This window comes from Dreissena polymorpha, chromosome 5 (assembly GCF_020536995.1).
Source record: "Dreissena polymorpha isolate Duluth1 chromosome 5, UMN_Dpol_1.0, whole genome shotgun sequence".
Taxonomy (NCBI): Eukaryota; Metazoa; Mollusca; class Bivalvia; order Myida; family Dreissenidae; genus Dreissena; species Dreissena polymorpha.
Genome location: NC_068359.1, coordinates 14,819,947 through 14,847,630, shown reverse-complemented (window position 1 = coordinate 14,847,630; position 27,684 = coordinate 14,819,947). Strand labels below are relative to the sequence as shown.

Here is a 27,684-nt window from a genome sequence, read left to right as displayed (position 1 = left end):
AATAAAGCCTCACCAGATTCGCTGAGTACTTTTGAGAATCTCGCCACGCAATAATCAATACGGTTTACGTTATTACAATCGATATCATCGATAATACTGTTTAACATATGTAAATTTGAGATTATTTTTTGTCGAAATTCGTCACGATTCTGATCCAACCAGATAATGCGTGTTGTACTAGATTCATTAACACTTCTCGATATTACAGTATTACACATAATATTAAATAGTAGTGGGCAATGATCTGACCATACTGAGTAACAGTCAACATTAAAACGTGTTATAAGATAAAAGTTTTCTTCACGTAGTAACAAGAAGTCCATGACACTAGAACCACGTGAATTCATGAACGTAAAAGCTCCTAAACTATCAGTGTTTAATCTACCGTAAGCTATCCTCAATGAGAGCGATATGCACATGTCAAGAAGCTTCTTACCAAAACAATAAGTTTTCGAATCCATTGAATTCCGTGGAAGTTGAGAGTCACTTGCGTAAGACTGATCATTTAAGGGATTAACTGTGCGGTCACAAACAATAAAATCTCGTTTATTTCCTACTCGAGCGTTCCAATCGCCCGCTAAAAGAACTTTGCCATTTGTTTGAAATTGATTAATATCATCTTGTAAGATTTCAAATAAATTGACATTGCAAATATTATACATAGGGGATTGCTCAGGCCAGATGTACACACTAGCCAGGAAAATATCTTCCGTGAAATTAAAAAATACCTTGTCTAATTTAAGCCATACAATGACATCATGATAACTTTAAACAATAGAAATTCCCTTCGCAAAGGATTGCTTAACATGAATTGCTATTCCGCCACTACATCGTTTAGATTTTTTGTTCTGAAATTTCATGTTAAAAAGGTACGCTTTAAAGGGGGCATGCACGATTAAAAAAAATATTTATGAATTTATATAAAATGTGTAAAAAAAATATTATACATATATTTCAATATAAGTTTTAATAAAAGATAAGAAAAGCATGTGTCGAAAAATGAGAAATAAGCCAGATATTTAATTCTGAAATCGAAAATGTGTGTACAGTCGAATTCGCCAGCATGTATATCATGCATGTACGATGTGAATCTAAATTTAGTTTTACGGATCGTAATTATATCTATTCATACGACACACGAACACTTACTCCGATCCTTATAAAAAGACGAATGCTTCGTATATTGTAGGAAAATATGTACTACATATCTTCGTCACAATCGGTTCGGGGCGCTCATTTGTCTTTGCTGCATTTTTTGAAATTCGTCTTCAATGTAAAGTTTTTCTTGCCTATTTTGTGTTATTGTAACATATTTTTATGAATATATTACAATTTAACACATATGAAAATCGTGCATAACCACCTTAAACCGTGTATATCAATAGAAATTAACAAAACAGAAATTAGGTCACAAAAAACACTTAAAATTTCATTACAATTTAACAATTTCGAATTTAACGGCGCATTTCTACAATAATCAGGTAAAATATTTTCACAAATAGAAACAAAATAAATTACATTGTTGCTTAGCACGTATATCTCGTTTTAATAATGCTCAATTAATATAACAAATGGTATAAATATACACTTTTGTGTCCAGGAAAACCTTAAGCTGAAGCGTGAAAAACAGAAGATTGGCAAATTCATATTGAACTAAATTTGTAATTAGAACCACTACACGCACGTGCAGTTTAGTTATCAGGATTGATGTAGTTTGTAGGTGATTTTGTAGATATGAGTTCAATCACAGTGGAGGGATGAACGAAACAATTTTTTAAATTGAATTTATTTTTCATCGATATATAATATTGTTACTAGCAAAGACCTATAGAATATATCTATAGGTCTTTGTTACTAGATTAGTATCTACAGGAAAAGATGGGATGAGCATTGTTTTAACGAAAGCATATATTTCATGGGAACAACTTTCAATGAGCTCCTTTTAGCTAAACATTGTATTAAAAAAAATCTGACAAACTGCCTAAATACCTCCCATTCGTCAAATCAGTTTTCACAGCAGAAGGCTTCACTTTAAAGGGGCCTTTTCACAGATTTTGGCATTTTTTTAACTTATTCATTAAATGCTTTATATCGATAAATTTAAACATTGGATCGTAAAAGCTCCAGTAAAAAATCAAGAATAAAATTTAAAAAAGGAAAAGAACATTGCCCGGACCAGGTTTCGAACCAGTGACCCCTGGAGTCCTGCCAGAGTCCTGAAGTAAAAACGCTTTAGCCTGCTGAGCTATTCCGCCGAGTACACATGCTGAACGTATTTTATACCTTATATAAGCAATCTTCGTAGTTTCACAAAATTTAACGACAAAAACAGAACTCTCCAAATTATTAAATCGTTTCGCGTTGCAACGCTTTATAATTTTTAGGTTTTAAAATCGTCAAAAGATGCATATAATGGCTCTATTAGACCATGGTAAATGTTCAGTATTACTGTTTCCTCACAAATATCATAACTAAAACGAAAATTTGCGAATCTGAAACAACTTTTTTCAATTTTGTCAATTTACCACACCGTGAAAAGATCACTTTAACTTCTAGAGTTATCCAAACACGTGACACTTGCACACAATGTTCCTATCATGCCATAACATTCAATTTCTATTCATACTGCTCATTAACATACAAAGATTTTATCGTGCTAGCTTTCACATAAAATGTTAATTGTTATTTCGTTCAATAACTAATAAAACTGTTAAACAACATCACATTCTTCAAAGTGTCATAAGAATGACGTCACAACTGGCCCCTATTCACAGAGGGAGTAATCACGCGATAGTCAAGATGGCGACGTACATGTATACCGAGACAGTTATTTTTCGCCGTTTTATACCCTTTATTACTTCTGTTTATTGTTCAAATGACGCTCACTTTCCAGCCATATCAGTAAAAAGGTGATTAGCGTTTATTTCGTATTTAAATTCGCTTTATATCTCGGCTTTACTCCGCGCAAATTGTCTTAGTGGAGCCCTAATTAGGTCATCCCGCTAAGAAATTTCGCACCGAGTAAAGTCGAGATATAGAGCGAATATTATTATGAAATAAAAGCCAGTAACTTTCTTCCTAATATGTCTGGAAAGTGAGCGGAATAAAAAAAAACTACAAGTAATAACGGGTATAAAACGACGAAAAATACCTGCCTCGCAAGGACGTCGCCATCTTGTTTGTCACGTGATTACCCCCTCTTAATTTAATCACGTCTCATTTTATAAACGAAAGAGTAATATCGTTCATCGGAAATGACGCAATGTACAACGTCACTGGTAATGATTATGTCATGTTTGATCCTTCAGGGAACTCTCTTCTACAAACATCTGCATCTTGAGTAATGCCGTGTCTGCTGTCTTCAATGGCAGAAGACTTGCATTTCTCAGAGTCGTTTGCTTCTCGTCTGCTGGAACCCATGTGAAATCCTGAACCGGATCGTAAAATTACGTGACAAAAGATGTACATGGGAAGCGGAAAGACAAGAGCTAGAGCTTGATAAATCAATGAAAATAAGTTAAACAGTATTACAGTTTTATTTGAGTGATTTGATTTTAACAAATAACGCAATTAAACAAGAGATGTGTTTGTCAGAAACACAATGCCCCCCCCCTTTAAATAAAATTTCAATATATCATTTGGCAGGTTTAGAAATTATCTCCTCTTTAAAGCTCATGACTTCACTTGGATTGTACTTTTTGACTTTTGACCTTGAAGAATGACCTTGACCTTTCACAACTCAAAATGTGCAGCTTCATGAGATACACATGCATGCCAAATATCAAATAAATATATTCAATATTGCAAAAGTTATGGCCAATGTTAAAGTTTTCGGACGGACACACAGACAGACAAACGGACTGACAGTTCAACTGCTATATGCCTCCCTACCGGTGGCATAAAGATGGTGAATTTAAACACAACTACATTAAATAAGTTTTTCGTTTTCAGGGCTTTAAAAACATCAGTTTTAAATGGCTTGATTTAATAGTATAATTCTTGAATATTCATTTAAAACAATTACTATCTACCTAATGCATAAAAACCATGAAAAATACTGTCCATATGGTTGAAGACTGATTAATGCCTTAAAAAGTGCATTATTATTGTTGTCATCGTTAAGTTACTTTTCTTTTGTACAACAACCCTCAACCTTTGCAGTGCACTTTCACCAAGCAAAGTTTAATATACCCAATGCCGACCTGAACTGACTGTGTCTCAATGAACTTGTCTGCAGTACTCTCTCTTGTGTGTAAAGACCTGAACTGACTGCGTCTGAATGTACTTGTCCGCAGTACTCTCTCTTGTGTGTACAAACCTGAACAGTCTGTGACTAAATGAACATGTACGGGGTACTCTCTCTTGTGTGTACAGACCTGTACTGACTGTGTCTGAATGAACTTGTCCGCGGTACTCTCTCTTGTGTGAACAGACCTGAACTGACTGTGTCTGAATAAACTTGTCCGCAGTACTCTCTCTTGTGTGTACAGACCTATACTGACTGTGTCTGAATGAACTTGTCCACGGTTCTCTCTCTTGTGTGTACAGACCTGAACTGACAGTGTCTGAATGAACTTGTCCGCAGTACTCTCTCTTGTGTGTAGAGACCTGAACTGACTATGGCTGAATGAACTTGTCCGCGGTACTCTCTCTTGTGTGTAGATTTGAACTGACTGTGTCTGAATTAACTTATCCGTTTTACTCTCTCTTGTGTGTACAGACCTAAACAGACTGTCTGAATGAACTTGTCCGCAAAACTCTTTCTTGTGTGTACAGACCTGAATTGACTGTTTCTGATGAAAATTGTCCGTGGAACTCTCTCTTGCATGTACATACCTAAACAGACTGTGCCTAAATGAACTTTTCCGCAGCACTTTCTCTTGTGTGTACAGACCTGAACTGACTATGTCTGAATGAACGTGTCAACAATACTCTTTCAAATTCTTGTGTGTAGAGACCTGAACTGACTGTGTCTGAATGAACTTTTCCGCTGTTCTCTCTCTTGTGTGTACAGACCTGAACTGACCATGTCTGAATGAACTTATCCCCGGTACTTTCTCTTGTGTGTACATGCACTGCCCACAATACAAACCTGAATTGATTGTGTCTGAATGAAATTGTCCGCCGTACTCTCTCTTGTGTGTACGGAACTGAGCAGATTGTTTCTAAATGAACTTGTCCGCAGTTCTCTCTCTTGTGTTTAAAGACCTGAACTGACTATGGCTGAATGAATTTGTCCGCGGAACTCTCTCTTGTGTGTACAGACCTGAACAGACTGTGTCTCAATGAACTAGTCAGCAGTACTTTCTTGTGTGTACAGACCTTAACAGACTGTGTCTGAATGAACTTGTCCACAGTACTCTCTCTTGTGTGTACAGACCTGTACAGACTGTGTCTGAATGAACTTGTCCACGGTACTCTCTCTTGTGTGTACAGACCTGAACAGACTGTGTCTCAATGAACTTGTCCACAGTACTCTCTCTTGTGTGTACAGACCTGAACAGACTGTGTCTCAATGAACTTGTCCACAGTACTCTCTCTTGTGTGTACAGACCTGAACAGACTATGTCTGAATGAACTTGTCCGCGGTACTCTCTCTTGTGTGTACAGACCTGAACTGACTCTTTCTGAATAAACTTGTCCACAGTACTCTCTCTTGTGTGTACAAACCTGAACAGACTGTGTCTGAATGAACTTGTCTGCAGTACTCTCTCTTGTGTGTACAGACCTGAACAGACTGTGTCTGGATGAACTTGTCCGCGGTACTTTCTCTTGTGTGTACATGCACCGCCCAGCTGCAGTCTGCAAAGATTGACATCTCAGTAAGCAACAATAAGGTACATTGACGTGTATTGGAGAATCCAGGTGTACCCAATAAAAACTAGGCCAACTTACTAGAGCTTGTTTAAAAAATGTTTAATTTCATCATTCCTCGGAAGGTATAGGTCAAGTGTTGTGATAAGCATACAACTACTGAGCACCTGACATGAAATCAAACAAATTTCTTTCAGGGTCCCCACTATCGATCGCAAATGTAACCAACTGCGACAAAATACAAATTCTGGCTACAAATTTCAGCAAATGGCGATTTTTCGAAAACCCTTATTTTTCTGCTAACTACTTCCTTTAAATGACACAAGGCCTGGTGTGCTCAATTAAAATTAAGGCCAACTTACTAGAGTTAGTTAAATTGGTCATGGATACACCCAGATGCCGCATGTGCTAATATGAGGCAAGTTGTGAATTGTAGAATTATGTTATAGCAAGTGATAAGGATGGTATAGCTTGAGCACTTTAGTTTAGTATAATAACAACTCAAATGCACAACTGCATATACAACTTTGCATGTTGAACATTGCAAACTGTAGTAATACTTTGTCTAACATGTGTGCGTCAACATATATGATAAACAGGGATCATATTTTCCCGCAACATCAATCGGTCCGGATTTAAATGGGGAAAAAGTGTCCGAAAATTTATATCCGAAATCATGACAAATCACGTTTAAATATATACCATTGATTTTGCTATTCATGAAGATGGTATAATAAATGTAAAAGTTAAATTCCCTTAGGCATTATTTTTAAACGGAACATACAAGTTTTCTCATTTTGTTGATAAACCCTACACAAAGTCAATACCTCATTGCAAAGGGAATAAATATGATTGTCTAACAAACCTTCTGGTAGAGGCTTCAGTAAGGAATCTGCTACACTCAGCTTAAGCAGGAATGCTCTGAGGGCATCTTCTAGTCGAAACATATACTGGTCATCCCTAGAATACAATAAAACGTATCACTATGATGGGATTCTCCAGTCTTAATATATAGAGAATATTATGTGAGTGTCGGATAGAGATCAAGTTTATCATGCGAGGCTGAGAAACATGTAGTGCGAGGCTTGCCGCGCGCTACAAAGTTTCGAGCCGAGCATGATAAACTTGATCTTTATCCGACACTCACATAATATTCTATTTATCCTATTATTTTGTGGTCGTTTATCGTTCAAAAGAGTAAAAATACTTTAAAATTCAAAGAAACAGCGCTGGTTTTCCAAGTTGACTCCGAAGTGTTTGTTTACTTCAACGCCATCATTTGCTATGACGTCACATTGAAACATATATAGTGTTCTTAAGATAGAGATCGGAAAACCATGGTCTAAAAATATTGATAGTATAAAGGTAAAGTTTATACGATCGTTGTTATACTATCGATTTTCATCTGGTAATAGGATAAATACTGGTAATCCCTATAATATAAAATATAAACTAATATCATTATGATGGGGTCCTCCAGTCTAAACATAAACTGGTGATCATTAGAATACAATAGAACTTATCACTATGATAGGGTCCTCCAGTCTAAACATAAACTGGTGATCATTAGAATACCAGGCCCGTACCCAGGCATTGGGCCCAGGGGCCCGGGCCCCCCCAGCTGGCTGTCGAGTTATGATTTTTTAATAATGGGCCTACTGCAAATTTTCTCACATGAAAGGGCCCACAGTACACTTCCCTGCAATACAAATGTGCAGATTTGTTTTATTGCCCCTGATACACAAGGGGATTAGCGCTAATTTACTCGCCAGTGGAGATAAGCCCCTAGGCATTGTTTTCTTATCACATTGTACACACATCCCCGATCTGTCAATTACCCATTGTGCTCAATGCTTCATCTTTTGTTACACGTCTTTTAATTGGACAAGGAAAGAGAAACAGCGAATGGATGGAACTGATAAGGTCGTAGGTCTGAACGATAATAGTGTTTTCTCTTTTGAATTCAAACCTCCTCTAGAGTCATAGCTTTTTAAACATTTCTGTGAAAACTGTCTTGTAGATGATATACATTTTATAATGAATTTACTTTGAAATTTTATATAGAGGAGGTTTGATTTCAAAGAGAAAATACTGGTAGGTTATATGTCAGTTACTGACATATAACCATAGTAGTATTTTCTCTTTGAAATCAAACCTCCTTTACAGTCATACTTTATGTTACATTTCATAATAAAGGTTTTTTAGTTTCAAAGGTTGCTTTAACTTCTTTATAAAGTGTAATACATTTCTGAAATCTAAAGCTTTAAACATGTGTGTGAATTTCACACCAAGGGGTCGTTGATAAAGCATGTCACGCTTTTTTTACCATTTTTACCCCTGCATGTCACAAACTGTTACAAAATCTTGGACCCCTTCCCTAAAGTACGTCACAAACTCACACTTTCGAACATTTTTTAAAAATTAATACTTAATTTTAATTTAATCTAAAACTCAATTCACTATTAAACCGTATTAAAATTTCACTTACCGGTAAAAGAACTTTTACATTACAGGCTTTTATAACTGTAGGGTTGTTACGATGAGCAGAATGAATATTTATCCACGTGTTAACCTCAAATAAAAACGAAATTATAATCTAGATTTTCTTTCAACCTTTTACTAACTAAAAATGGAACAGTCCAATTATTTCGTCATTGAAATCTGTGTGGAGGTTGTGCCTATTGAATAAGCCGGCCAAGCCAAGTTGCCTATTAAACATTCGAACAACAGAATCAGGAGATACGCAATTCGTTTTATTTTGACATAAAACTAATTAAAATGTTTCACAAATTTTTGAAAATTATTTTTAAATTCTACTAGAGAAATAATACATAAATTATACATTTAAAAAAAATAAATGTGTGACACATGGCCTGACTCACCTCCCCCATGTCACAAACTGTCACTTTCTTTCTCACCCTCCCCACACCTGGAGCGTGACATACTTTATGGACGGCCCGTAATGGTTAAAGCTTTAGACTTTAGAAAGGTGCTGATTTACTTGTTAGATATCCTTAAATTTATAACACAACATATGTTTCTATATGCATTAAAATTCACCTTGAACAGTGCCTAACAAAAAAAAAAATTTATTCCCGAGGGGCAACCCCTCCCGCACCCTCCCCGTTTCGGCCCCCCCAGTCAACATTTCCTGGGTACGGCCCTGAATACAATAGAACTTATCACTATGATGGGGTCCTCCAGTCTAAACATAAACTGGTGATCATTAGAATACAATAGAACTTATCACTATGATGGGGTCCTCCAGTCTAAACATAAACTGGTGATCATTAGAATACAATAGAACTTATCACTATGATGGGGTCCTCCAGTCTAAACATAAACTGGTGATCATTAGAATACAATAGAACTTATCACTATGATGGGGTCCTCCAGTCTAAACATAAACTGGTGATCATTAGAATACAATAGAACTTATCACTATGATGGGGTCCTCCAGTCTAAACATAAACTGGTGATCATAAGAATACAATAGAACTTATCACTATGATGGGGTCCTCCAGTCAAAACATAAACTGGTGATCATTAGAATATAATAGAACTTATCACTATGATGGGGTCCTCCAGTCTAAACATAAACTGGTGATCATTAGAATACAATTAAACTTATCACTATCATGGGGTCTTACAGTCTAAACATTCAACAATTCAACATTATTTGATCCCATATTTCTTATTGAAAGAGCATAATTTGATCAGACCTAATTTGTTAATATTCAATAGAATATGCTATTTGTTCTTGAAAACATATTAGTTTTTATGCCCCTTGATCGATAGATCGGGGGTATATTGTTTTTGGCCTGTCTTTCTGTCTGTCATTCTGTCCCAAAACTTTACTGTACAGTAAAGTTTTGCAATAACTTTTGAAATATTGAACATAGCAACTTGATATTTGGCATGCATGTGTATCTCATGGAGCTGCATATTTTGAGTCGTGAAAGGTCAAGGTCAAGGTCATCCTTCAAGGTCAAAGGTCAAAAAAATTCTGTCCCAAAACTTTACTGTACAGTAAAGTTTTGCAATAACTTTTTAAATATTAAACATAGCAACTTCATATTTGGCATGCATGTGTATCTCATGGAGCTGCACATTTTGGGTGGTGAAAGGTCAAGGTCATCCTTCAAGGTCAAAGGTTAAAAAAAGCAGTACATTAGGGGGCATTGAGATTCTGACAAACACATCTCTTGTTTATTTAGAAAAAAATTGCATTTTTTCAATTGGTTGACTGGTAGCTTTAATATTTGTAAGTTTGAAGAACTTAAGACGGCACTGAGCGCATTGCACGTTATTCAGTTATGTCACAATAAAATCTAATTAACTGTATATCTATATATAAAGGTATAAATTAAAGTACTCTCAATATTGTAGACAGATATGCAACAAAGTCTATTACAGCATCTTCAGGGAACTACATTTTAATGATGAGAAAATTCAGTTTTAGGATGCTATATCTCTTAATCTAAGTACTTGAAGACAAGATGTGGTTGAAACTTATTTTTTTATATTTTATCATTGCTCAGAAAGTTATAGTTCTGTTGCTATGGTAAGCATACAACCATTGAGTGCCTGAATGGAAAACAAATGAAGCATATGCTATTTTACTCTCTTTTATTGATGTTTATTTGAATTGTGATGTTACAATGTAATTTTTTTTATCTACACTGTTTAATGAGTAAATCTTGGATACAAGTGAGCGTTAGGCGCCTTAAGGTAGAGTACCGGTGATTATTGCCGATCTTAAATAATCGGTTATTTCAGAGAGATGAATTTTATTTTTTTCAAACTTTGATTATTGATATATGTTTACGTAATTCCTTTATAATACAGTATTTTCACAATAAATATTGACTTTGATACAAATATCATCTGAAAAATACGATTTCGCGATTTCTTCAAAGATCGCAGAGCCCTTTTAACTGTTTATTTATTTATATTATTTAATTTAAGCTTATACGAATGTGAAGTTGTTGTGGCCGAGTGGTTAAGGCGATAGACTGCAAATCTTTTGGGATCTTCCCGCGCAGGTTCGAATCCTGCCGACGTCGCATACTTTTTGCAGCGCGTTTTATTTATTTTCTAACGTAATTTGATTTGTTTATTGTTAAATATGTTGCAATTTTTATGCACATTCTTCAATTTTTAAAATTAAAATGTTAAGGCTAAATTGGGTGATTTACTGCTGAAAATACGAATCATGCATGTTGCATTTTTATTTTTATTTCAAAAAGTAAACGGTAAATCTCTCTTTTTCTTGGTATTTTTGCTGTATATAGTGTATCTATAAAAACTAAGTTCAAAATATTACTTAAATGATACTATTTTGAATTTTATGACACTTTGTTTTTAACCAACCCTAATTTCTACTTTGCTGAAACCCCTTACATTTCATGGCGCTCTTCCATAGATAACACGTTATAAAAAATAAATGTCTGTAAGAGAACAATTATTTCATCTTGTTTAAACTTTACACACCTTAACTGCATCTGTACACACCCACTGCATGCCCATATTTGGAAATCTGGCTGATTATGGAACTTTCATATACCCCAGGGGTGCAAATAAACTGGACAAAAGCCGAGCGTGGGGGTGGTTTTGAAAAAATCGGTATATTTTTTTTAAAGCACGGAAAGCTTACCTAAAAATGTGCATGTAGTTCAGTGGAACGATGCTGATTAAGAAAATAATACATAAGATTATATTTGGATAGGTTCCCATTACGGGTGCGCTACCTAAAACAGGTTTAAAAACCAAGTAATTCTTTTTCATAGACTGTCCCAAGGGCTGTAACCCCAGTTTTATTTATTGGTGTTTGTTTTTTGTCCTGAGTCTAAATATGTGGCAATTGGGCACTTAACTGAAATAAAGGACATTTAAGTGATGTTAAGAACAATTTCCTCCTGACGCAACTAAGGTTCTACTTAGTTTATAATTGAGGCAGTTTCTGACCCAAATATTATAATTAAACGTGTTAAAGTATGTCTGTTATAAACAATTTTTGCAAAATAACATTCTTTTGAAAATATTTAAAGATTCAAGGGCTTAAAACCTTTCGTTTTCTGTTGGCTTTCCCAACTCAAACACAAATCTCTCGAGTGGGTTCTGTGCCTGGTCCAGCACTACCATGGTAACCATGGAGACGTCTCCCCTAGCAACCATGTCCTTTACCCCTCCAATCACCTTGGAGATGTAGCCATTGACATCTGGATGGAGGCACATCTACAATGTACAATTAACATAAACATTGGACAAAGAGACTTGTGTTACAGACATTGATGCACCAAGAACCCATGTTTTGAAAAAGACAAAACCACTATCAATTCTACAGCTGACAAAAGGTCAAAACACATGATCGCAGTCAAAAATGCATCCTAAGCAATCATCTTCACAGTCAGCTGTGATAAAAACTGCCACTCAATTAGTGGAGTTGAACACACACACTTTGGGAACTATACATTCTATAGTGGAAAAACAGAAAAAGGGCCATTATTCTGCCAAAACGTTCCACAGCTGAAATTCCTTCTCTAATGATCATCTTCACATAAAGGTCATTCAACAGCAAACACATTGGCCAGAAAACACAAGCTTCTGATAACTATATATTCAATGTTGGAAAAAAAACACCCTAATGGACATATTATTGCCAATAATTGTCACATTATATATTTTCTTATGATCATCTACATATTAAAGGGGCCTTTTCACAGATTTTGGCATTTTTTTTAACTTATTCATTAAATGCTTTATATTGATAAATGTAAACATTGGATCGTAAAAGCTCCAGTAAAAAATCAAGAAAAAAATTTAAAAAAGGAAAAGAACATTGCCCGGAGCAGGTTTCGAACCAGTGACCCCTGGAGTCCTGCCAGAGTCCTGAAGTAAAAACGCTTTAGCCTACTGAGCTATTCCGCCGAGTACACATTCATGACGTATTTTATACCTTATATAAGCAATCTTTGTAGTTTCACAAAATTTAACGACAAAAACAGAACTCTCCAAATTATTCAATCGTTTCGCGTTGCAACGCTTTATAATTTTTAGGTTTTAAAATCGTCAAAAGATGCAAATAATGGCTATATTAGAGCATGGTTAATGTTCAGTATTACTGTTTCTTCACAAATATCATAACTAAAACGAAAACTTACGAATCTGAAACAACTTTTTTCAATTTTGTCAATTTACCAAAGCGTGAAAAGATCCCTTTAAGGTCATTCAACTATAAACAGTTGAGCTAAATCCAAGCTGGCAGATGTATATAAAGACAGGTATACAAGTCCAATACTTGCTGCTCCCCACTCCATGAAGGCAAGACATCAAGGGTAAAACCTTCAGGTAAAAAACCTGTGCTTCTGATCACTGGATTTCAATATTAACATGTCTCCATGATTCAAACTTGTGTCCTCGAGCAGCATAAGCAGACGCGCTACCACTGCCCCACCCAGACTTTCATATAAAGCAGTGAATTGTAACATCTAACACTATAATATGGGTAGATGTTGGCATCCGCTAATTGTTCACTTCAATAATTGTCAAATACTTACAGACTGTTTTAATAGATAATCCTTGAAGTTCAATAAGTGAATAAAACAGTGAAAAATATAATTCCAACTTAACAATAAACAGAGGGGTAGGGAACTATTTTCTACAAATAAAAACAGACAATTAAAAAAACGTCCAGCCATTCAGAAAAATAGGTAACATGTGCGTGGGTTTTCCAACAGAGGCGCATTTTTCAGACCAAAAAAATATTACATGACTGCGAGAAGTTTTTTGCATTTTCCACTCAATAATCTGTTGGCATGCTGCCAACATAGTAAAAAACAAACATACAGTATTGGTGTGTCACAATAAAAACAAAATTATTTATTATTTACAAAAGTAAGTTAATTTGATAATAAATAAAGCATTTACTCAAAAACAGATAGTTTAATAGTTTGAAGATTATCATAAAATGCTTTAAAGGGGCCTTTTCACAGATTTTGGCATTTTTTAACTTATTCATTAAATGCTTTATATTGATAAATGTAAACATTTGATCGTAAAAGCTCCAGTAAAAAATCAAGAATAAAATTAAAAAAAGGAAAAGAACATTGCCCGGACCAGGTTTCGAACCAGTGACCCCTGGAGTCCTGCCAGAGTCCTGAAGTAAAAACGCTTTAGCCTACTGAGCTATTCCGCCGAGTACACATACTTGACGTATTTTATACCTTATATAAGCAATCTTTGTAGTTTCACAAAATTTAACGACAAAAACAGAACTATCCAAATTATTCAATCGTTTCGCGTTGCAACGCTTTATAAGTTTTAGGTTTTAAAATCGTCAAAAGATGCATTTAATTGCTATATTAGACCATGGTAAATGTTCAGTATTACTGTTTCCTCACAAATATCATAACTAAAACGAAAATTTGCGAATCTGAAACAACTTTTTTCAATTTTGTCAATTTACCAAAGCGTGAAAAGATCCCTTTAAAGCGGGTATATACGATCTTATCAAATATTTAGTAATAAATATAAAATGTGTAAAAAACTTATTATACATATATTTCAATATAAACTAAAATAAAAGTTAAGAAGAACATGTGTCGAAAAATGCTAAATAAGCCAGATATTTAATTCTGAAATCGAAAAAGGCTGTAGAGCCGAATTCGCCAGCATGTATATCATGCATGTACGATGTGAATCTAAATTTAGTTTAACGGTTCATTTGAAGTTCCTGCAGCGATATCGATTCATACGACACATCAAAGACCTATAGATTACACAGATTGGAAACTTCGCGCCTTATCGGGCTATCTCTCGGCGGGGTCACGTGGTCGAGAAACTGATAAGAACACTTGGGATCAGCAGACGATTTATTCCATGAATCAATCGGAGTAGTCCGGAGATAGCCGGTGTATCACGATTGCGATAAGATAGCGACGCGTCAGTAGCAACGGCTACGATTATCGAGCAAAGTTATGCGAAAATGTTACAGCGCTGTAGAAAGGCGGCTGTAACTTGGTCAATAATGATCCGATTTTCATAAAATAAAGTTTCATAGAAACATGAGTAATTATGTTTTTATAAAATCTCGATTTTATTTACCTACAATAAGAATTTATAATGCCGCGATCATTGAAGCAATTGCGCTAAGAACTTCCAAATCGCGGCGAGAATGCTGTTGAATAATTTATTTAAAAGGCTTTTGCTGATAAAATATTCTTGTATAATTTGGTATTACAGACAGTTAAAACCTGATAAAATATTATTATTTCAAAACGGACAGATATATGTGGACACATAGATCTAGGTCTCTGATTAAAACAACATTACAGTATAATAAATGCTATGATCGTTCGATCCAAAACCGGGTTTAGTTCGACTTATTTCAATATTGATTGTGTAGATTTTTTTCAATTGTTTAATTCTATTTTTATTTAGATCTTATTAATGAGTTATAGGTTATTAAAGTTTTGTTTGTAATCCAGTTTTTTTCTTTTGGTTATTAAATTAAGCTTTCAGTATCGTGGGCTAGGATTTCGCGAAAAGAAAAAAACAAAAACATTTCACGCGCGTGTTAATCGTCGAATCAATTAGCGAACTGAAGATGCTTTGAGTGTTTTTACTTTACTCTTGAGAATTAATTAAAAGAAGGGATTCTTACTTCAATTATCAGTTTGCGTTGTTGATTGATTTTAATTGTGTGATCAGTGGCCGCGGCCGGCGAATTCATTCTTTATATGTCATTGTGATGTCCAATTAAGGTAAGTCTTTGTTGTGAATGTGTTAGATTTTAATATACTTGTTTATAATAGTACGTTATAAACACAATGAAATGCTGTATAAAACTGTTTAAAAAAAGGCTATTATCGATTGTGTATCTTATAAGTTGGACATACTAGTACATATTTTGGATTTTACATTTTTTAAATTCTGTATCATTTGTGCAATCATGTCGCGTAACAGAGACCCTGATTTTTTCGCTTGGAGTGATAGTGATGTAGACCTTGATGAGCTTTTTGAAGGGGACTATACTGACAATGACTCTGTTTGTACTGATAAACATAGTGTTGATAAGAAAGATATATATGTGTGTCCAATTTGTTCACGAGAATACAAGACTATATCTGGGTTCCGAGGTCACGTAACGAAAAAGCATGACGAGAACTTTAAAGGTATGGCATTTTTCTTCATTTCTTCAAAGTACAATTCTCACAATATATGTGTATCAAACAGGTATTTCCTGCTCAGCAGCCACGTTATAGTTCCAAATTATTTGCAATAGATTTTATATCCAGTACTAGCATAGATTAGGTTTATAATGGTATCAGTCTAAAAGTCTGCAAATCTTTAAATATAATATAAGTGATTTGCTTTTATACCGGAGGGGGGGGGGGGAGTAGTTCTGATTAAAAGAGACAGGTTTCATCTGTTAAAAATGACTTCATTCATTAAAGTATCACATGATGAAAAAACAGTATCAAAAAATATATATATTCCATACTTCGCGAAAGCTGTCTGTCCCCAGTGGACATGTTTGACAAAATTTATTTTTAGCAAGCTGACAGATTTTAGGAGCTAGTTCAAATGACTGTCTGGAAAAATTAAAGAAAATAAAATTTATATAAATACTTTGGTCTGACGGTTTAATGGATCCTGTCAGACCGACTGTCTGGAAGATTTTCTGAGCTTCGCGAAGTCTGCAATTCTTGTTAAATATTTAATCACTATCATTTATTGGCGAATCAGCACATTCGCCTTTGGCCATTCACAATGTATTTGAGTTTAATTATGGCCAAGACATACAACAATAAAACATTTAAGCGTATAATACAAAACAATAATAACAATCATAGCATTAGATTAATACAGAGCAAGTGGATTCAGTTGTAGAGCACATTTGCAAGATAAAAGGGAAAAACAGTGTAAATTCCCTTTCTATAGTATGCACAGATATATCACTAGTTTCAGGTATTGCTTGAACACTAGCATCTTCAAATTCTGTCTGAATGGTTTGAACATTTACATCAGTGAATTCACGCTGGACTGTCTGTTTACTGTCACATTCAAAGTTTATTTCAGGATTCACATTTTCACTGCTTTCATGTTTTGTCTTTTTTAAATAATGGTATTTATGACGCCGACCAGAAACACCTGCTCTCTTCTTTTTTTTTTGGCATTTTGATCTGGAAAAAGAAATACTGAATTATTCATAATGCTTTTAAGATTGATTAATTAACATCACTCTTTCGATTAACGAACACGGTCTATTAACCCTTTCCCACTCAGAAGCAAAGTGAAAATGGCTATGTGCTTAACCCTTTGCATGCTGGGAAATTTGTCGTCTGCTAAAATGTTGTCTGCTAAATTTCTAAAATTAGCATTTTCTTCGATTTTTTTCAAAGAATACTATCAGAATAGCAAACAGTTTGGATCCTGATGAGACGCCATTTGTGGCGTCTCATCTGGAGTTTGGATCCTGATGAGACGCCACGTTCTGTGGCGTCTCATCTGGATCCAAACTGTTTGCACAGGCCTTCAAAATTCGGTTCCCGCACTGAAAGGGTTAACCCGTTTCCACTCAGATTAAAAAACATGATGGGATTTTGTGATTCTAAAAAACGACTTTCTGAAACGCTATGAAAAGTTCCTTATGGTAACATATTTACGCTGAATTCAGACCAATCGCACATGCACAATTTTTTAATCTGATAAACATCAACGTATGAGGCGATATCGATTTTAGCTGACTTACTAACACATTAAAGTTGTGAATTCAGTCAAGTGTTTAACACATCATTGTCAATTACCTGTGAAATAATGAAATGTCAGTTGTCAATACACTGTGTAACATTTCCAGGAAATTTTGTTGGAATTTAATTGATTCATACCTAGATTAACATATCACCAAGCATAAAAATCTGACTTAATCTATTTGGGATGAAAAATGAAAAAGTTTATCAAAAACACGTTTGACAGCTATCTTGTACAACAGAAGAAAAGAGCTTAAAATTGTACCAACATTGTATAAGGCCAAATCCTTTAAATTGAATATTTTCTTCTAGTTTGTTTAAATCTATACTTAGATTAACATATTGCCTAGCATAAAAATCTTACTTCAACGATATGGGATGAGAAATAGAAAAGTTTTCACAAAGAAACAAACCACTTTGGCGACAGGTGTGAAAAATTATTGAATGAATTAACAGTATAAAATTGTACAAAGGCAAAATCCTTTAAAATGACTTATTTCGTCTACTTTTTATTAATCATACCTAGAATTACATATCACCAAGCATAACAATCTGACTTAATCGATTTGGGATGAAAAATGAAAAAGTTTATCAATAAGAACAAAAACACGTTTGACAGCAATCTTGTACAACAGAAGAAAAGAGCTTAAAATTGTACCAACATTGTATAAGGCCAAATGCTTTAAATTGAATATTTTCCTGTAGTTTGTTTAAATCTATACTTAGATTAACATCTTGCCTAGCATAAAAATCTTACTTCAAAGATATGGGATGAGAAATAAAATAGAAAAGTGTTTCAACAAAATACAAACCACTTGATTGAATGAAATAACAGTATAAATAGTACAAATTGTACAAAGGCAAAATCCTTAAAAATACCTCATTTTCGTCTACTTTTTATAAATCATACATAGATTAACATCTCACCTAGCATAAAAATCTTACGTTATCAATATGTGATGCTTAATGAAGAAGTTTATAGAAAAATGCTTCGGGCCTTTCAATTTTTCAAAAATTATCGAAAATGAACGAATCCAGTGTTCTCTTTCAAATTCCGATAAATTAATAATTAATTAGAATAATAACTACCGAAACCTAAAGAATTATCAAGACAGAAAATAAATACTTATTTCTTATCACAAAAAGAATATTCAATATGTCTTTTTTCGGAGACCGACTTTGCTCACTACGTAAAGTTCGTAACGTTGCGCTTTCAGGCATTCATTGCTCTGCAAACTGACAACCGAGCGCTAAAAACACTAATTAACACATTAAAATTGTTAATAACAATATCAAAATAATATAAACTTACCAGATCATGCTCAGAATACCCTACGACATCAAATATTAACGACTAATTACGAAGAATAATTGTTTGCTTTAAAAGAAAATGGCCGACAGCAGCTGGAACAGGGAAGATTCTACAGGTACACCGGCATCTCCAAAATCAATGTCACGTGATCCGCGTCCGCCGATAGATATTATCGCATATCGCTATAGCGGAGACGAGAGATTCCAATCTGTGTAATCTGTCTTTGGACACATGAACACTTACAAAAAAGACGAATGCATCGGTTATTGTAGGAAAATAATTACGAATTATCTTCGTCACAATCGGCTCGGTGCGCTAATTTGTATTTGCTGTATTTTATGAAATTTGTCTTAAATGTATCATTTTTCTTGCAAATTGTGTGTTATTATAACATATTTGTATCAATATTTTACAATTCAGCACATATAAAAATCGTATATACCCGCTTTAAATAAAAACATGTCAAAATTCAACTTAAAAAAACTTCAGTATAATAACAAGTGTGTCTTTGGATTAAAGGTCTATCAGTCAACAGAAAATGCAAACCAAAATAACAGAAACACTACAAATTATAAAGTGGCTTTACTTTTGTAAACCGTTATAATTCATCAATTTCAAATACCTGTAATGAATACACATAAGGAGAATGTATTTAAAGTGGGTGTCAATATCATTCTTTGTCCTTTTTTCTTGTATCTGTAACAACAATCTGTGAACAAATAACTATTACAGAGCTCCAGATAAGGTTTTGTGAAATTCTTAAATTACTACCAGATTTTCAAAAAGAATTCTTAACACTGAAATTTTATTTTTAACGTTACTACTAAGTTTTGGAAAATAATTCTTATTTTTCTAAATGACCTTAAAATAAATAATAATGGTTATTTTCATGCGAAAAAAATCAAAATAAACATACTAGCAACTTTATTTATACGAGTTCAACAGTGTCTTTTCAGTATTTTACAATTTTATTTTTCTAATACCTTCATATGCCCAAACTGTGCTTAGATTGCATGCCTTAGATGAATTTTTACATATTTCACATTTAAAACGGGTCTCCCCTTCAATCTTTTCAACGATTGGCCACGTGATTGTTCGTAATTACGAAAATACGACCCTTATCTGGAGCTCTGTATTAGATTATTAAAATCTAGATAAGATAGGTTCAGCTACAGTTTTTTATTGTTCAGTGTCTTTTTTTGGTTCTGTAACTTTAGATTCCATAATGAACTCTACATAACTAACCCATAGTCTACATTCATATTCCACACCTAATAGTTATTAATATCAATTGCTATCAAATAGATGCTCTTTAAGACAAAGCGTTGTATTTCTGACGTTTATAAAATTTGACTGCACCTGATGCTGCGTTATGTCAAATGGCTAACCTGAAACAAATATTTATTGCATAACTGGTACTTGTGTTGCAATTACCTGTACAGGAACATTGTATTTCTTCCTTCTTTCAAACACACCAGGTGGGTAGAGGAGTCTGTTGTACAAAATTAAGTGAATACTTGTCTCCAAGAACTCTGCAAAAATATCACTGCCCACTGAAAGAACACAAATGAACATAAATGATTGGAAAGTCAAGTTAATTAAGGGTTGTTGAGCAGCAAATTAAATAACTATTTGGAGGTCATTACTTAAACAAAAGATGTGTTTGTCAGAAACACAATGTCCACATTGGGCCGCTTTGAAGCCATATATTTGACCTTGAAGGATGACCTTGACATTTGGCAGGTACAGATAATTATCTCCCTTTGAAGCTTATTACTTCCCTTGGACTTGAATGAATGAATGAATGAATGAATGACAGACGGACAGGCCAAAAACAATATACACCCAATCATTTGATCCGGGGGCATAAAAAGTTAATGAAAATCAGAATAGCAATTCTTGTTTAGTAGACACAATCCAATGATGATCCTGATGCTAAATGAGTCCAACTAACAACTCAATGTGCATTATACTAGGGCTACACAATAGCTACAGATTAAGATCTAAAAATGATAAAACAATACAATTTGGTAGGTTTAATAACAAGACAATATGAAAGGGTTTATGTAAAATTTTAACAAAATATTTTCAAAAATAACAGTCAGTGCTTTCCACAGGAATTTTTTATGAAAGCCCCAATGGGGTGGGTAAGAGAGGGCTGTCCCCTCCATACTTTTTTTTGTACTTTAGAGTCAAATGATGTCATTTGGTGCGCTATGACTCTTCAAAAAGAAAACATCATTGATATACAAACATGTAGAATCATTTTAAAATTGTTGTTATAAATTGTTTTTTACTTTGCATGCATAGATATTATAATCCAGACTCGAACGATTCCCCAATACATTTGTATTAACCCGACCAAATAACTGCATACTTACTACTTTTCCAGTTTCTATTAATTACCCAATAATCCTGTATATTCCTCTTTAAAAGGGCCAGCTTTAGTTGGGTAAAGAGATACATGTTATTGACAAAGGATCTGAAATTGGCTTTCAAAATTTAGGCGAAGTCAATATCACTTTGATCTTACAAAATGCTAGTGGAAGTTACATGTACTGCAAAAATAAATTGATCTGAAAATTTCAGACACGCCGCAGGTTCTGATTTCGAAATTCAAGCACCACATTGAGGTACAGTTAAAAGGCAAGTGGAAAGCACTGATGGTATAAAGCAGATTTTAATTAGATCACTACCATTTAAACAGCATACATCAACTAAGTGACCCACTCAAAACATCAGAAACGTCACATTCCATTTGAAGTAACCCTTTACAACTAAGATACATATTTTGAATCATTTGTTGTCCCTTTGAAAGTTAAATTTAATTGATGACCCTTGTTACTACATGTAGATTCAAATTTCAAGGCTTCATTTCCAACCCTTAGATACTGATGAGCAGCAAACAGCATAAAACCTAAACAGACTGCAAGTTACTTGGAGGCTGTTCTGGTTTTATGCTGTTTGCAAATAGCAATTTTCACTTTGCTTTTAAGTGGGAAAGGAGTAATCATTATGGTCACCAATACAGGTCTGGTTGTGTGACGTCTTTAATTAGTACTGATTTTTTAATTTTTAATTGATAATGAAATGTACGGTTGATTTGTAGAACAGCAGTACATGTAGCAATTTACGGAATGGGCTATTGGCATGGTCAGTAATTGTTTATGTTCTTCAAGCGTCTCAGTAATTGTTTATGTTCTTCATTCAAGCGTCAGACTCAGTTTGTCAGTCCATACATTATTTGCTTTTGTCCCTTTTAAAGTATATTGACACTAGCTTATAATCAAAATGTTATTGTATTTTATGTCACATGTGTATTAAAATTTTGGGTTCTATTTTGTAATCATCTTTGCCGCCACCTCTTTTGACATTGTCTTTTTGCATTTTCATCATTTAGCTCTCAGCATAAAATGTTAAATGCAAAGGATGCATTAGACTACAAAGCATAACTTTCTCAATGTTTATGCGATGTAAATGTTACACTTAACTTTTTCTATTACTTCCAGTATAAAAAACTTTATATCAAAACCATACTACATGTAGTGAAATAAGGTCACTGCCAACAGCCTTGCTGTTGGGCAAGCTCTTTAGACTTTAGCCACATGGTTAGAGTGTCTTACTACCACTCTGGAGGTCGTGGGTACAATCCCCCTTTGGAGCTCAGGATTTTATGCTTTATAAACTCCATAAAATGTGTTAATTGCCCTGATCCATTATAGCTGCGTTAAATTTCCTAGCATGTTTTTATCTGGATGAATATTTCAAAGATATTTTTTGAAGATATGGTATTTACTTAATGTGTACTAGGGCTGTCACGATACGCCGTGAGCGTACCGCGGTATATCGTGGTACGGCAACACTGTATCGCGGTACGTACCGCGATATTTTACAGAATATGTATCTGTGAAGAAAACAGCAGAATAACAAGTTTTACAAACTTTATTAAACTAAATAATCAGAAAACACTGGTATCATAGTATGACTAGAAACTGTAAAATAAACTGTAATAAACTTGATAGAAGTAGTCATTGTTATTGTTATTCGCGTCTTTTTCTAAAATGTCCGCCAGGTTGTTGACAATAGCTGTGACTACGATCTGTGTAAATCGAACGCTTCAAGGGCATGTTTAAAATGCGGAGTCAGCAGGCCCAGTATTGAAAATCCGTAACGTTCTGACTCTTCCTCGACTTATTCAGAATCTTAAGATAACATGATTCGGAAGTGCCATGCTTTGAACGATCGATATACTAAAGAAAGAAAATAAGAAATATAATAAACATCTTTTGGATAATTATGAACTTATTTGCAAAGGAAATCTGTCCCAAATTCCAAAAAAGGTACGGACCCATACATCGCCGTATTTTAAACGTGAAAGTTAAACATCTACCAGTGGAAGCGCTTACTTGACCTGGATATTAACGGATTATTTATTTAGCCCTTTTGCATCGCTTCTACAGTTTTCAAAACGATATCTATATCAAAATAATTATGTAATGTATTTATATCTGTGCTAATATAATAATATTTAAAAAACCGGTGCGGCAACGCCGTACCGCGGTGCGATTTTTTTCACGACATGCACCGCGATATACCGGTATACCGGTGAATCGTGACAGCCCTAATGTGTACACACACTGAATAATCAATATGTAGGCTGTACCTAAACTTTGCCCAAGAAGTTATAATATTTCAGGATCAAATTTAGCAAATATCACGAATTACAATCGCACATTGCAATTTTAAACTACAACTTCATACTTAAAACTTGAATCCGGGTCCATTAGCCCTAATTTCAGTTCTCCCTTATTCCCATTTGCCCTAAATCCTGTTTGCCCTGGGTTCATTCGCCCTTAATTTTATTGTAAAAGCAGGTAAGCAATAAATATAACGAAATTTGTTATCTTTTTAACATTTTATTGTTACCTTCACCATTTATTGAGTATATAAATATACATGCATATTAATATTACAAAGATGTACATGAAACAAATCAATAAAGAATATATATATATTAAGTATAATACAATGAACACATTAAACCTTTACATTAATTAATACATGCATATAAATCACACAAATATGTACATGATACAAATACAGTGTACAGTACAACAATAAAGAATAAAGTATAATACAATGAACACAGTATGTAACACCTTTAAGCTGTTCACGCTCCAGGTCAGAAGACTGCATGCTGATGGCTACCATCTTGGCTTCCTTGCGCAGGGCTGGTACCAGCACATAGAAGGGCACTGCGCCATGATGTGCCTGGCTGTTGAGCCGATGATGTCATCCTGAAATCAATGCAAACATGATTTACGATTTGTGTGGATAATTTAACAAATAAATTCAATAGAAAATGGAAAATAATTATATAAATAAACAATAAATTGTATATTGCAATTACCTTCTACATCACTATTCTTTCCAATCGAACATCTGGAAACGCTCCGAACTTCCACCCAAAATATGACATTGCTGATCCATTAGGATGGATGTAGTCTACTAGCTGCGTCAGTTGGACAGAGCTTGCACGGGCCTGAAGCTGTTGGAATGTTTCGGTAGTGTGTCCGGCTGGCAGGAACGGCTATGCCATCAACTGTCTAACGTACTGGTGGACATATACTAGTAAGAAGTTAATATAATTATGTTCCTTTGTTTTGTACCTTGAACCATCGTGTCGCGTACTGTAGAAATTCAACTGGAATTGTGTAGCGAACACGAGATGTCGTTGCTCGTCAACGCAGAGATCAGCTATCCAACACTTAATATTTATTAAATTTCCACTACACAATAATTTCAATAAGGTATTTTATATAACAAAACAGGATAAAATTGCAATTAAATAATATTTTACTAATTAACAACGCTAGTAACTGTATCTAATTTCATGAACTGACACTGACATAAACGAATTTTGCTGGCACCAACACCACGGCTTTAATTGCTTAAAATATTGTCCGTAATACAATCAATTAACACATACCGTTATCTCTTTAATCTGTTAATTAATCGACAGCGATAAATAAAGGTCAGGTGCTACTTCAGTCACACATCGCAATGCACGCGGGAATTATTGCAAATTGATTGGTTATATTAAATGAATATTGATTATGTTTTCATTGAGATTTAATTATTTGCTAATGCAGGGATCAACACGATTATAAGAAATTAGATAAACCGGCAAACAGTTACCTATATATTGTTGAATGAAAGAACCATAAACAATGAAAAAAGTTACACTCAAAATCTCATTATCTTAATGATTAGAATACACATATTATTATACGAAGATTTATAAATATATACAGATTATATATAAAATAATAAATGATGCACTTTATATTGTGCCAATGTGTACTTTAAAATTTACATACTCACCAGTTCCAAATAGTTTATTATAAATGCTAATAGCTAGTAATAATGATAAAATAATAATAACTAAATATTTATATTTTATTGTAGATGTATGTATTATATACACTTGACAAAATAAATTTAACTAACCAGTTCCACAAAATTTGCTGCCGGCGTTCACAAATGTCGCATGTAACCGCATGTTGTCTAGGCCGTACCTCCAAATTGCATGAGATGCATACATTATCCATTTTTGGAATAATAGAACCAAATAGTTGAGCTCCATTTTATAGATCTATACTTGGATAATTCACAGTTTGGTTATTCCAAAATTATCACACACAAAAAGTGTTACTGAAACATAAAAGACGGTGCTCTTTAACTTGTGTGTTTGTAACAAAGGCCAGTAATTTTCACTAATTGCTTATTATATTAATTCATTACGGTACAAACTTGCTTACATCATATCCTCGTAGGCCCGAAATCCATGGGGGTCAGAATTCCGGTGACATTTGTTTTTGTCTCGTATCGCGAGAGTTAAGATGACGTCACGCACGCGCAGTTCGGTAAATATTGACAGATGACAACAGGGCCCTCAATCCATTTTAGAGGAAGCGGGTTGCTACCCATAGCAGGGGGAATTTTCGCGGCGTTTCCCTTTTGGGGGGATTTTTTACTTACTCTCTAATTATAACATTTGTACATGTTTGCACTATATTGATTGCTTTTTTCATAATTTAGTATGTTTGACAAGATTAAATTAAAATAGAATTAAGATATAATAATCATGAGACACATCTATCTATAAAAAAAAAATTTTTTTTTTATTTTTTTTAGGGGCAAAAAGTTTACTTTTTAGGGGGGGGAATGCAGCCGAATTTCGACCGTGGATTTGACAGATTGAGGGCCCTGGCCAACGCTACTGTCACCTACGAAAAGACGCTCGAAATGAGACCAAAACAGGTAACACTCGTGTATAATGTTTCTCACACCTTAATTTGTATGTTTTCTACTATTCCTATTTTTTCAATTATATGCAATTAATTGCTGAATGGTCCCTATCACTTTCAATGCTTTTACAATTTCTAATTCAGGCAAAGCCAAAACATTTGGAGAGGAGGGTCCAGAAAAACAGTTAGAAGAGATATTTATAAGTTGGAGCTCTCAGGAGGGGTGACACTTTACTCTGTGATTAGGAAGAAAAAACTAATGAAAATACAAATGCATAAACAAATTTTAAATAAGTTTATATATTTTGACTGTTATAAAAAAATTAAAGAATATTTCCAAGTTAAAAAAAATATACAAAAAAATAAATAATAGCAGTTGCTTGGCCTAAATACACCATTAGGTTTGAGTAATTTCCCTTTGAATGACGTCACCGGAATTAGGTCCTCTCTAAAAAATGGCAGACAGCTTTGACCAGGGCTACTTTACGAAGCCGAATCTTATTTATTTAAGCACATATTTGCCAAATTCGGTTTGGTAAATGTAAATAGAGGATTATTGTAAAAATACGGAGCTTCAATGGGGGATCGAACTCACGACCTCCAGAGTGGTAGTCAGACACTCTAACCGCGTCGCTGAAAAGCTAGCTCAACAGCAAGGCTGTTGGAAGTGACCTTAAATCACTACACTCCTCCCCCTCTTAATGTTACAAGGCCAGACATGCCCGCTACAGCATGTCATATGACACTTTTTTGCTATATTATAGTGTCGACCGCTGCACAAGCGGCTCCTTGAAGCCATTAAAAATGTTTCAAGGCCAGACATGCCTGCTACAGCATGTCATATGACACTTTTTGCTATATTATAGTGTCGACCACTTCACAAGCGACTCCTTGAAGCCATTAGAAAGCTCACACCCACGTTCTGAATCACAGTTCGTGTTTGCCTCATGGCCATTATTGTAAAAATACGGAGTTTCAATGGGGGATCGAACCCACAACCTCCGTCGCTAAAAAGCTAGCTCAACAGCAAGGCTGTTGGAAGTGACCTTAAATCGCTACACAATTTTGTGTTGTAATTGTTTACTTTCACTTCTTTTTAAAAATTGATTCTTACCCCCACGGAATTTGGTCCTTCGAGGATAAATGTGTGAATAATCAACTGTTGATACCCCAGGGCGAACGGACCCAGGGCGAATGTGTAACTTGGGCGAACGGACCCGATACCGTTGTACCTTAAAACATATTTTTGTATTTTTAAACGGAACCTTACCTGCAGTCTTATTAATTTCGCCAGTATTCATCTTTTTTATAACTTGCAAAGATTACATGTTCTGTTGTTCTTTATGTTTACATTCTCGGCTAAGACCAACTTTCAATAAAGGGAAGTAACTATATTCATGGCGAAGTCAAGGTTACACTTCACTCTCGATTTTTACGAAACGCGTAGAAACGATGATCGTCACTATGATAGCCCAAAAAGGAGCCATTTAACGTT

General features: G+C 34.5%; 1 protein-coding gene, 1 long non-coding RNA gene and 1 other non-coding gene across 7 annotated transcripts; 1 reads left to right on the top strand and 2 right to left on the bottom strand.

Moving 5' to 3' along the window:
* Nucleotides 1-1,421: 1,421 nt before the first annotated feature.
* LOC127880623 (mitotic spindle assembly checkpoint protein MAD2B-like) lies at nucleotides 1,422-27,592 on the bottom strand. Of its 5 annotated transcripts, none has more exons than XM_052427931.1 (6): nucleotides 27,460-27,592; nucleotides 20,314-20,432; nucleotides 11,882-12,051; nucleotides 6,680-6,774; nucleotides 5,671-5,802; nucleotides 1,422-3,428 (listed from the first exon to the last, which is right to left on the bottom strand). In XM_052427931.1, the coding sequence occupies exons 1-6, from the start codon at nucleotides 27,488-27,490 to the stop codon at nucleotides 3,286-3,288; spliced, it is 690 nt and encodes a 229-aa protein (XP_052283891.1). In that variant the 5' UTR covers nucleotides 27,491-27,592; the 3' UTR covers nucleotides 1,422-3,285. The 5 variants fall into 5 exon arrangements, with proteins under 5 accessions (XP_052283891.1, XP_052283892.1, XP_052283893.1 ...); XM_052427932.1 differs by having other exon boundaries at nucleotides 1,422-3,406; XM_052427933.1 differs by having other exon boundaries at nucleotides 5,729-5,802.
* Trnac-gca (transfer RNA cysteine (anticodon GCA)) lies at nucleotides 10,799-10,880 on the top strand. The gene has a single exon. It is a non-coding gene; the product is annotated as a tRNA-Cys (tRNA).
* On the bottom strand, nucleotides 16,941-19,090 carry LOC127880624 (uncharacterized). The gene is made up of 2 exons (XR_008049659.1): nucleotides 18,880-19,090; nucleotides 16,941-17,000 (listed from the first exon to the last, which is right to left on the bottom strand). It is a non-coding gene; the product is annotated as an uncharacterized LOC127880624 (long non-coding RNA).
* Nucleotides 27,593-27,684: the final 92 nt, after the last annotated feature.